The 12,887-nt window shown below is 36.5% G+C and overlaps 1 protein-coding gene across 1 annotated transcript in view; it reads left to right on the plus strand.

Moving 5' to 3' along the window:
- Positions 1-12,046, plus strand: part of CR2 (complement C3d receptor 2) — a 49,577-nt gene extending 37,531 nt beyond the window's left edge. Inside the window, exons 25-27 of the mRNA XM_052653502.1 lie at positions 4,556-4,631; positions 9,185-9,290; positions 11,985-12,046. Of these exons, the coding sequence (XP_052509462.1) occupies positions 4,556-4,631; positions 9,185-9,275 (167 nt within the window). The 3' untranslated portion in view covers positions 9,276-9,290; positions 11,985-12,046. The remainder of the gene's footprint in view (positions 1-4,555; positions 4,632-9,184; positions 9,291-11,984) is intronic.
- Positions 12,047-12,887: the final 841 nt, after the last annotated feature.

The raw sequence follows: 12,887 nt of genomic DNA on the forward strand, positions 1-12,887 counted from the left end.
CACCACCCTTAAGGCAGAAAGTGAAGAACTAAAGAGTCTCTTGATGAAAGTGAAAGAGGAGAGTGAAAAAGCTGGCTTAAAACTCAACATTCAGAAAACTAAGATCATGGCATCTGGTCCCATCATTTCATGGCAAATAGATGGGGAAACAATGGAAACAGTGATAGACTTTATTTTTGGAGGCTCCAAAGTCACTGCAGATGGTGACTGCAGCCATGAAGTTAAAACATGCTTGCTCTCTGGAGGAAAAATTATGACCAACCTAGACAGCATATTAAAAAGCAGGGACATTACTTTGCCAACAAAGGTATGTCTAGCCAAAGCTTTGGTTTTCCAGTAGTCATGTATGAATGTGAGAGTTGGACTATAAAGAAAGCTGAGCGCCAAAGAATTGATGCTTTTTTTTTTTTTTTTAATTTTATTTTATTTTTATTTTTTTAATTTTTTTTTTTAATTTTTTTTTAATTTTAAAGTCTTTAATTCTTACATGTGTTCCCAAACATGAACCCCCCTCCCACCTCCCTCCCCATAACATCTCTGTGGGTCATCCCCATGCACCAGCCCCAAGCATGCTGTATCCTGCGTTAGACATAGACTAGCGATTCAATTCTTACATGATAGTATACATGATAGAATGCCATTCTCCCATATCATCCCACCCTCTCCCTCTCCCTCTGAGTCCAAAAGTCCGTTATAGACAGCTGCGTCTTTTTTCCTGACTTGCATACAGGGTCGTCATTGCCATCTTTCTAAATTCCATATATATGTGTTAGTATACTGTATTGGTGTTTTTCTTTCTGGCTTACTTCACTCTGTATAATGGGCTCCAGTTTCGTCCATCTCATCAGAACTGATTCAAATAAATTCTTTTTAACGGCTGAGTAATACTCCATTGTGTATATGTACCACAGCTTTCTTATCCATTCATCTGCTGATGGACATCTAGGTTGTTTCCATGTCCTGGCTATTATAAACAGTGCTGCGATGAACATTGGGGTACATGTGTCTCTTTCAATTCTGGTTTCCTTGGTGTGTATGCCCAGCAGTGGGATTGCTGGGTCATAAGGTAGTTCTATTTGCAATTTTTTAAGGAATCTCCACACTGTTCTCCATAGTGGCTGTACTAGTTTGCATTCCCACCAACAGTGTAGGAGGGTTCCCTTTTCTCCACACCCTCTCCAGCATTTATTGCTTGCAGATTTTTGGATCGCAGCCTTTCTGACTGGTGTGAAGTGGTACCTCATTGTGGTTTTGATTTGCATTTCTCTGATAATGAGTGATGTTGAGCATCTTTGCATGTGTTTGTTAGCCATCCGTATGTCTTCTTTGGAGAAATGTCTATTTAGTTCTTTGGCCCATTTTTTGATTGGGTCATTTATTTTTCTGGAATTGAGCTGCATAAGTTGCTTGTATATTTTTGAGATGAGTTGTTTGTCAGTTGCTTCATTTGCTATTATTTTCTCCCATTCAGAAGGCTGTCTTTTCACCTTGCTGATATTTTCCTTTGTTGTGCAGAAGCTTTTAATTTTAATTAGATCCCATTTGTTTATTTTTGCTTTTATTTCCAGAATTCTGGGGGGTGGATCATAGAGGATCCTGCTGTGATTTATGTCTGAGAGTGTTTTGCCTATGTTCTCCTCTAGGAGTTTTATAGTTTCTGGTCTTACATTTAGACGGCTTCACAGCTGAATTCTACCAAAAATTTCGAGAAGAGCTAACACCTATCCTACTCAAACTCTTCCAGAAAATTGCAGAGGAAGGTAAACTTCCAAACTCATTCTATGAGGCCTCCATCACTCTAATACCAAAACCTGACAAAGATGTCACAAAAAAAGAAAACTACAGGCCAATATCACTGATGAACATAGATGCAAAAATCCTCAACAAAATTCTAGCAATCAGAATCCAACAACACATTAAAAAGATCATACACCATGACCAAGTGGGATTTATCCCAGGGATGCAAGGATTCTTCAATATCCACAAATCAATCAATGTAATTCACCACATTAACAAATTGAAAAATAAAAACCATATGATTATCTCAATAGATGCAGAGAAGGCCTTTGACAAAATTCAACATCCATTTATGATAAAAACTCTCCAGAAAGCAGGAATAGAAGGAACATACCTCAACATAATAAAAGCTATATATGACAAACCCACAGCAAACATTATCCTCAATGGTGAAAAATTGAAAGCATTTCCCCTAAAGTCAGGAACAAGACAAGGGTGTCCACTTTCACCGCTACTATTCAACATAGTTCTGGAAGTTTTGGCCACAGCAATCAGAGCAGAAAAAGAAATAAAAGGAATCCAAATTGGAAAAGAAGAAGTAAAACTCTCACTGTTTGCAGATGACATGATCCTCTACATAGAAAACCCTAAAGACTCCACCAGAAAATTACTAGAGCTCATCAATGAATATAGGAAAGTTGCAGGATATAAAATCAACACACAGAAATCCCTTGCATTCCTATACACCAATAATGAGAAAGTAGAAAAAGCAATTAAGGAAACAATTCCATTCACCATTGCAACGAAAAGAATAAAATACTTAGGAATATATCTACCCAAAGAAACTAAAGACCTATATATAGAAAACTATAAAACACTGATGAAAGAAATCAAAGAGGACACTAATAGATGGAGAAATATACCATGTTCATGGATCGGAAGAATCAATATAGTGAAAATGAGTATACTACCCAAAGCAATTTACAAATTCAATGCAATCCCAATCAAGCTACCAGCCATATTTTTCACAGAACTAGAACAAATAATTTCAAGATTTGTATGGAAATACAAAAAACCTCAAATAGCCAAAGCAATCTTGAGAAAGAAGAATGGAACTGGAGGAATCAACTTGCCTGACTTCAGGCTCTACTACAAAGCCACAGTCATCAAAACAGTATGGTACTGGCACAAAGACAGACATATAGATCAATGGAACAAAATAGAAAGCCCAGAGATAAATCCACACACCTATGGACACCTTATCTTTGACAAAGGAGGCAAGAATATACAATGGAGTAAAGACAATCTCTTTAACAAATGGTGCTGGGAAAACTGGTCAACCACCTGTAAAAGAATGAAACTAGATCACTTTCTAACACCACACACAGAATTGATGCTTTTGAACTGTGGTGTTGGAGAAGACTCTTGAGTCCCTTGGACAGCAAGGAGACCCAACCAGTCCATCCTAAAGGAAATCAGTCCTGAATATTCATTGGAATGACTGGTGCTGAATCTGAAACTCCAATACTTTGGCCACCTGATGTGAAGAACTGACTCATTTGAAAAGACTCTGATGCTGGGAATGACTGAAGGCAGGAGTAGAAGGGGACGACTGAAGATGAGATGGTTGGATGGCATCACCAACTCAATGGATATGACTTTGAGTAAGCTCCAGGAGTTGGTGATGGACAGGGAAGTCTTGAGTACTGCAGTCCATTGGGTTGCAAAAAGTCAGACATGACTGAGCAACTGAACAGAACTGATATGTGCTGTGCTTAGTCACTCAGTCATGTCAAACTCTCTGCGACCCTATGGACTGTAGCCCACCAGGCTTCTGTGTCCATGGAATTCTCCAGGCAAGAATACTAGAGTGAGTTGCCATTCCCTTCCCCAGGGGATCTTCCCAACCCAGGGACCCAACCCAGGTTTCCTGCATTGCAGGCAGATTCTTTACCATCTGAGCCACCAGGGAAGCCCTGTATCCTGCCTGTTAAGTTTCTTCATTTGAACTCATGAGAAATTGTATTTTTTTTAAGTGTTCTAAGGCTCTTTTAATGTGCACTTCACATCACAAACTGTCACTTTTGGATAGGATGAAATAAATGACTTGATCAGCTACTCCCAGTTTTTAGTTCAAAAGTTTAGGTTTACTAAAAGTTTGGGCTTCCCATATAGTACAGAGGTAAAGAATTCATTTGTCAGTGCAGAAGATGCAAGAGATGTGAGGTCAATCTCTCGGTTGGGAAGATACCCTGAAGGAAATGACAACCCACTTCAGTATTCTTGCTTGGAGAATTCTATGACAGAAGTACCTCACAGTCCACGGGGTTGCAAAGAGTACGGCATGACTGAGCTACTGAGCACCACACATGAAACTTTCATTTAACTATTGGTCTTTTGCATGATTTGGTCACTATCAAAACAGACTCATTTATTCTGCAGCGGCAAAATATATTTCACAACTGAGAGTTAAACGATGTATGAAAAGTCACGGAATCCTGGTGTCCTGAGCTTCTAATTTCACTCCAGTGACAAAAATATTACTAATAAAACTGAAAAGAACAGAAAAGCTGAACCTAAACTTGACTTGAACCTTGTTGTCAAATGCTTGGTGCTTTAGAATAAATATGAACTGGATTAAATCCAAAACGTAAGCCCACATACAACTATTTCAGAATTTAGTATCTGTATGGCTGAAGAAGAATAAGCAAAAAAGTCAAATAACATTTTTCCCACCACTAGGAACAGGCCCCACAATCACTTCAAAACAATGTAGGTTACATTTTTCTATCATTTAATACTTTGTTTTGTATTTTAGGTTTTTCTGCAGGGGTAATAGCTCTTTTCTGCTTGGGTGTTGTCACCTTACGCATGATATTAAAACACAGAGAACGGTAAGTTTGATGCCTGCTTGACAAAAATGCACAAAAGATTTTGACTTCTTTCCTGAAACTAAACACAGAAGCACAAGGTAAATGAAATAAATACTGCAATGTGATAACTGGAATAAGGTATCTTGTGTTGAACAGAATATCCTTTCTGTAAGAACTTAAAAGATAGCAAGCATTATTTTTATTTGAATGATATTTATACAGATAAGATTATATTTATTTATACATAATAAAAAATCTAAAAAATAGGAAAAAGTCCCAGGCATAAAAACTGCTGATATTTGGCATTTGCCTATATGATTATTTTCTGATTTCTTTTTTTTTTAAACTGCAATATTGGCCTTATAGTCTCCCACCTTAATTTTTTATTTTCATTTAGCCTATTTTTATATTTAAATCGCATTTTATTTTTACCAATTTGATTGCATATTTTTCTGTAATATGTATCTATATTGTACAGATTTCTAAGCTGCTTCCACATTTAGTTTCATAATAAATGAAAACAAGAAAAACCTAAAGAAATTTTTTCTACATCTCCGTATTTCCTTAGCTTAGATTCCTAGAATTCTAGGAATAAGTGTATGGACATTTAGATGCTTAGTTAATATTGCCAAATGGTTTTCCAGAAAGTTAGTTCCAACTTGATCATATATCAAATAATTAATGTATCTGGATATACTGTATTTCTGGATTTTTTTTATTGTTTCATTGATGTGCCTATTTTTCTATCACAAACCACTTTGCATTCAAATAGTTTAATTTTCTGATATTATAACTTCTAACAAGGCAAGAATCCCCTCATTATAGTTTTTCCTCTTTCTTCTGTTTGTTCTTATAGGAGTTTTAGATGATCTGTCATTTTCTAAAGACAGATATGTTGCGATTACATTTAGGTCTATAGGTTAACCTTTGAGAATTGGCACATTTTCTGTAATGCTTTCTCATACAGAAACATGCTAGGCCTTTCTATTTGTTTAAGCAATCTTTAAACAACTCATTTGTTGTTTTCATGACTATTTAAATATACTACTAGGTTTCTACATTTTGCTATATTCTGTTTTATCATCCATAAATTAGATGTACTTTTTCATTTTATTTTAAATTTATTATTAAAAAAATTGTATCCATAAAGTATTATTGCCAGAGTAGGTTATGTGATGTTTGGTGGGGATGCAATCAAATGGTCAGTACTTAGGAATTTTGATCAGTAAAGCTTTCATAGTGGAGAAGATGTTGTAGGTATGCCTCACAGACAAGTAGAGAAAAGTATTCCAAGTAGAAGGTGCAGTTTGAGTAAAGACCCAGGTACTTGTCTTTCCATCACATATTGTAAGAACTATGTAAGAAATTGACATGCCTGGGACACATTGAAGTTGAAGTTAGCATAGGTTTAAATGACATAAAGGATCCCCTCTGATACATAAAATCTTATGGAAATTGCAGAAAATTCTGATAGGTACAAAGGATACACTGTTAGCAAATGGTATCATCAGTTATCAGCCAAGGAATGTTCTGTGTGACCAGGTTCTTAAGGATCAATAAATGCTAGTGATAGGGAGGATAATCAGGTAAAGTCTTACCAAATCTCAAATAACTTCCAGTGGGGCATGACCAAATCATGTCACCATAAACATGTCACCCACAAACTCCAGCAAAATTACTTTAACAAGCCACACCCCTTGGATCTATCTAAATGATCTGATTGCACTGTTCTCAGTTCTGTAATGCCTAGAGTAGGCATCAGACATGAAGGGGGTAGCATTGAAATTATGTAATAATGGCATATTTGAACCTGAATAGTTTGTTCTAAGCCTGGAAGGGCCTAAGCACAATAGGTCTGGCAAGGGTCTACAGTTGAGAGGTACTTTAGGCAGTAGTGTTTATCAGAGTTTATTACATAAACTTTGTTTTGTGAATGATTTCAGGGGAAATGGTGTTCTATGAACAAATAAGCTTGGGAAATTCTTCATGCTACGTTTTTCTCATGAGGATTCACAATGACTATGAGACTAATTAAGGTCCTACACTGCTGCTGCTGCTGCTGCTGCTGCTGTTGCTAAGTTGCTTCAGGCATGTCCGACTCTGTGTGACTCCATAGAAGGCAGCCCACCAGGCTCCCCCATCCCTGAGATTCTCCAGGCAAAGGTTTTACACTAAAGAAGCCTATTTAATTTTTCAACAATGAGTCTCTCAGACAAGTTGGGCTGCTGAACTTTTTTCTCATAAAATGCCTTTAACATCTCATGGGACTGATGTTTAACAGTCTTGGGGAAAGATGGTCTGAAAGTTAGATCATCAAAAAAGCCTTGTATGGTACGACAAGGAGCTGGTGTTTACCCTGTAGAATCTTAAGCAAAGAAACAATATGTTCAGATTTTTGGTTTTTTCAAAAGGGACAGTACTGAGTTGTCAACCAAAGCAGCAGTGGTGAGGATCAAGAGGATGCAGTAGATGTAGGAACTATCTTTAAGGGCTTCCCTGGCAGTCCAGTGGTTAAAACTTCACCTTCCAATGCAGGGGTATATGTTCAATACCCGGTTAGGAACTAATATTCCACGTGCCTGCTGACCAAAAAATCAAAACATAAAACAGAAGCAATATTGTAATAAACTCAATAAAGACTTTTAAAATGGTCTACGTCCAAAAAAACCTTAAAAGGAAATATTTTCACTATGAAGACAATAGGCTTTTCAGGATTTCAGTGCAGTCAGTTCAGTCACTCAGTCGTGTCTGACCCTTTGAGACCCCATGGACTGCAGCACACCAGGCTTCCCTGTTCATCACCAGCTCCCAGAGCTTACTCAAACTCATGTCCATCGAGTCGGTGATGCCATCCAACCATCTCATCCTCTGTTGTCCCCTTCTCCTCCTTCATTCAATCAGTATTTCAAGGTTTAGTGAACTGCTAAATGTGGGAAGAAGGGGACACAAAGTATGAATCAAGTGGGTGCCACTGGATGGATCCAATGGTTCACCAAAAACGGAGAGGGACAGGTTTGTGGGGGGAAATGGTGCAGTTCTGATCGGCTACTTCTAGGCACCCTCTTCCAGGACTCAAGAGAGAGGCCTGGACTCAGGTAGATGATGTTTAAATCACAATTGTAGCCTTGGTACCAAACAAAATAGAAGATTAGAACAAGGATGAAAACAGGTCTAAGAATAACAGTAATACTTAAAAGGCAAGAGGGGGAAGGAACTGTCAGAAGTAGGAGGAAAGGAAGTTGGGAGAAAATGGCTTCATAGAATTCAGGAGAATTAAAGGTCTCAAGAAAACAAACATAGAGATGATATTTGCATGGCTTTCCTCACAGGAAGTTAGAACATAATTTTAGTCAAGAGTAATTTAAAAAGACATTTAAATAAATAGAAAAGGTGGTCTCTATCTCCTTCCTTCCTTTTATAAAGTTTGCTATCAGAGCATTACCTGTGTAGGAAAATTTGTAAACTTTGGGAACACCTATAAGCTCAAATAATTTGTACTATTCCTATCTGATTATTAAAGTTATTAACAAAGTTATTAACATAACTTTTATATCAAACACTATACATAAGAGCCTCAGTGGATTATGAACTAAACATATATGTTAAAATGAAACTCCTAAGCATTACTCGTTTCATTTTCATTTTCTAACTGACTTCAGTTTAGTTTCTTATACTTAATACAGACATTTGAACTGCCTTAAATACTTTTTGTAAGTAAGATGAGTCATGGATCATTTAAAAATCAATGTCTACTAACAAAATTAAATATTTTGAAGTTATTCAAACACGTGAAGAAGAGACTATGTTATTTTCTCCTTGCCTTCTAAGATGTTTCAATAAAACCTAAATCTCATATTAACCTAAAAATTATCTTTTGTAATAATTTTAATGTATCTTCCTGCTAAATATGTAAATTGACCTCTTAAATGTGATAGTGAGTGGCAAGTTGTAAGTACCCTTAGTGGTAGTCTTTCTTCCCTAGTAATTTTGTATTATTTTATCTCAGAGTTCTGCATGATAGTACAATCACACTTTATTGTCTTTTGCTAATTTTGACAAAATGTTTTAGAAGCACAGCAGAGTACATGTGCTTTGAAAGAAAAAAAGTAAAAATGTCTTAAAAGTCATTTAAAACTTTTAGTGCTGCATGATTATATAAGTATTTTGAATTAAACATAAAATATAAAAAAATTACTTTTTAAGTTAGATTGGAAGATTGGTCCTCCAAAGGTAAGTTTATGATCATATTATAAAGTGAAAGCTTCTTTATAACTTTTTTCAATCTGGGAGTCCTAATTATTAGTTATTAAAAGAGCTGGATAAAGCTGCCCAATGTAAACTTTTGATTTGGACACTTAGTAGCTTAGCAAATTATTTTTATGGGTCTTTTCAAAAAATGGGGATTATAGTGATTACTCCATAAGATAGTTAAGACAATAAAATGAAATCATCCATAAAAAGTGCTTACCATGTGTTGGGAATTGCAAAAAGGAAAACAACTGTTACACCTTTATAGTAATCTTGGCCAGTGAATAAAGAATTTATTTTTTCTTTTCTTTTTTTTGTCCATTTAGCAATTACTACACAAATACAAACCATAAAGAAGATGTTCATTTAGAAGCACTAGACATATACTCTGCTGACCCATACAGCCCAGCAAACTAATCAGAAGACAAACTGGTATCTAATGAAGTTTTAAATATTTTTATTAATTTCTATGTCAAAATTTCTTTCAATTTATATTTATCAATAAGCATAGTACTAAATATATATGGGTCTGTTGCATAGGTCTTTAATAATTATGCATAGAATCTGTTTACTTACTTCACACTGCTGACTCATGTCCCTGTTTTTTTAAATTTATTCATCTATTCAACAAATATTTAAATAAATAGCAACATAAGAATCAATCAATCAATAAATATTGTGAGAAAAAATAAACCAGAAAAGGGGCTAGATAGGGAAGGAGAGTTAGCAGGGAAGTCCTCACTAAGAAAATGACAGTTCAGCAAAGACTAGTGTGAAGCAAGGACTCAGCCTTGTAGAAGAAGAAAGAACAGTGAGCACAAAGACCATATAAGGTGATATGTTCCTGCTACATTGGAGGCACACACGGGGAGGAGGGTGAAGATTGTCGGCCCTATAGGGTATGCTAGGTCATTGTAATGAACTTGGTGTTTGTTCTGAGATGAGAATCATTGAAGGATTTTAAACAGGGAAGCAAATGATCACTTTAACTGCTGCACCAAGACGAGAGTGTAGGTGCCAGGGGTGAAAGATGGGGTCTCCATGTGGACACTATCACAAAACTCTAATAAGTTGTGAATGGCTACTACCAGCCTGGTGAGGAGAGGTCAGATTCTTCATACATTTTTGAGACAGTGACAGTAGAATTTGCTGACAGTTTGTATCCGAGTATGAGAGAAAGGGAGAAGTCAATGATGATGCCTGGAGGTTTTGGCCTGAGCAGCTTGAAGTATAAAATTGCTGTTAATTAAGACAACTGAGAATGAAATCACGACCAGAGAGAAACATGAGCAGTTCACTTTGGATATCTGTTAAATGTAAGATATCTAATAGATATCCACATAAAGGTGCTAAAAAGATAGCTGGATGTACAACTCAACATTTTAGGCATAGGACCAGACTTGGGATACAAAGTTGGGTCTTGTCAGTGGATAGATTTAGAGAATAATGAAACTGAGTAAGGTCAATAAAAGGAGTGAGATAGGCAAAGGAAGAAGATGGGTCCAAATGCTGAGCCCTAGCTCCTCCAACATTAGGAGTCATGGAGTGGGAAGGAGCTGACACAGAAGCATAGAAGCTGCTCTGATACAGGAGGGAATCCCAGAGTGTGGTGTTCCAGGAGTCATGCAAAGAGAGAACGTTAAGGAGGAGGGAGTGACAGACCCTGTTGAATGCGCTGATAGATCAAGGAACATCAATGTGAAAACTGACCTGTGTTTAGCATAAGATTTGCTGGTAATCTTGCCAAGAACAGTTTTGGTGTAGAGGTAAAGAAGCACATTGGAATTGACAGAAGTGAGTTTAAGAGAGAATGAAAGGAGAGAAATTGGAGATTTCTCTTTCAAGGATTTTTTTCTATAGAGAGGAGTAGATAAGTTGAGTAATGGCAAGGATAAGAAGCAAAGGGACATATTTGTAAGAATGGAGAAATAGCTGCTATTCCTATAAGCTGAAGAGAATGATCTAGGGGGAAGGAAGGAAATGACAGGGAAAGAAAAGGGAAAATTGTGGGAGCAATATCCTAAGCTAGGAGGAATGGGATCTAGTGTTCAAGCAGGAGGTAGACCTTAGATAGGACCCAGCCTTAGTAACAGGAAAGGCAGAACATGCGGGAGCAGATGAAGGCAGGTGGGGAGATGTGATTAGGAAAACACATGTAGAAGTTCTCTTCTGATGCCTCTGTTTTCTCAGTGAATAAAAAGCAAATGACCAGCTGACAGGGAGATTAGAAAAGGAGATGTTAAAGACTTGAGGAGAAGGTATTAATTTGTCACCATGATAGGTGAAGCCTGAATGATAGGGAGTACAGAAAGGTTGACAGGCAACATGAAGAGCCCCCCTGAGGTTTCCAGGAGAAAATGGGGGTGAACAGTTGAAGGTTTGCTAAGCCCAGGCCTTATGCTAAGGCTCTTTCATGCCTTATCTCGTTTAGCCTTCACTGCAACTTTAAAAGGTGTGTATTATTCCAAGGTAATACCTGAGTGGGCATATAATATCCTCGGTGATAAAACCAGGGAGAAAAAATTCTCTTGACCAAAGACTCGGGGTCAGTAATTGACAAAGGTAGAATTCAAGCTCAAATATGACTTCAAGCTGCTCTCTCCTATGTGAGTTATAAAATATAAAATGAAGATAACACCTCTACCCTCTTGGAACTTATTTTAGTCAGAAAAATAAGACATATACATATCATAGTGTAACATTAACTGCCATAAACTAGACAGAGAAAAACTGCTGTGGCAGTTGAGGAAGAAAAGTTTCCTTGTTGCTGATGAGTTGCAGAAAAAGAGAAGAAGAGGATGGGAGAGATCTCTGAAACCAAAGCCCTAGGGGCCCAAAGTAAAGCTATCATGTAAATGTTTGTTGAATGAATATTTGAGTAAGTTAGTAGGAGACCATTGTTTTAATTTCTTCCTCATTTATTTTCATTCATATCTATCAATGCAAAATTTAGTTATTATTTGTTTGCTTCATGTAATATGATGGACCATTTAATTGAATGATGCTCCATTGTTTATAGCACTTGTAATTGGTATATATAGAGATGAGGTTAACACTCACATTTAAACTTTGAGTTGCATCACTGCTTTTCATGCTGTCTCCTAAATATAAATTAATCTATTTCAGTATGCCTCACTGCTTGAAACCCTACTGAACATCAGTTGGAAAGAAACCACTCTACTATCAACAAGTGGATTAGTATGGTCTCGACATCAGTGATACTGTTTCATAAGATTTAACTCCTATATGATATCAGTCTCAAGCAGAACAAAGAACAGCTGCTTGATGATGGTAAAGATGGGAGCCCAGTTTCACCGCCATGTGCATTTCAAGGACTTTTTGAAGCCTCACCTGTGATGTACCTGGAGACAGGTTATGACTATAAATAGTTACATATCTCAGAAATAGTGTTACATTTTTAAGAAAGGAACTAAAAAGAGCTTTCCTTGTGTCTAGAAAGAAACTAGACATATATACTGCAATCAGTATACTTACTGTTACCATAGACTTTTAATTATAGTGTGGTTTTAATTATTTAAGCAAAGTATAAAGCATATCCTATGGTTATGATAGGCATACATTTGTTGGGAAGCTTGTTTTTATTTTAATAAGAGCACCTTTCTCTGATTTAGTTAAACATCTCACTTTTATTTCCACTTGATTTGAATTTTTCTCATCAAATATATTTTGCCTTTCTATAATCACTCAGTAACTCCAGTTTGCACCTTTTTAAAAATTATGGGCATCAAGTTGCAATTCTGAAGCTTTCACTCTGAAGTAACTATAGTTGTTTGTAAAATGTCATTTGATAATATATATTAATCATTCAAATAAATATTATCTTAAAAAACTTGCCTTTTGTGATCTTTTTTCTGGAGTCAATGAACTCTTGAATAGCAGACATAGTTTTAAGGTTTTTAGAGTTTTTGATTTAACAATTATGCATTCTGGAGCCCACCATTTTGTCATGTTGCTGCTGGTGCTGCTGCTAAGTCGCTTCAGTCGTGTCCAACTCTGTGTGACCCCAGA

The sequence above is a fragment of the Budorcas taxicolor genome, chromosome 16 (assembly GCF_023091745.1).
Source record: "Budorcas taxicolor isolate Tak-1 chromosome 16, Takin1.1, whole genome shotgun sequence".
Lineage (NCBI taxonomy): Eukaryota > Metazoa > Chordata > Mammalia > Artiodactyla > Bovidae > Budorcas > Budorcas taxicolor.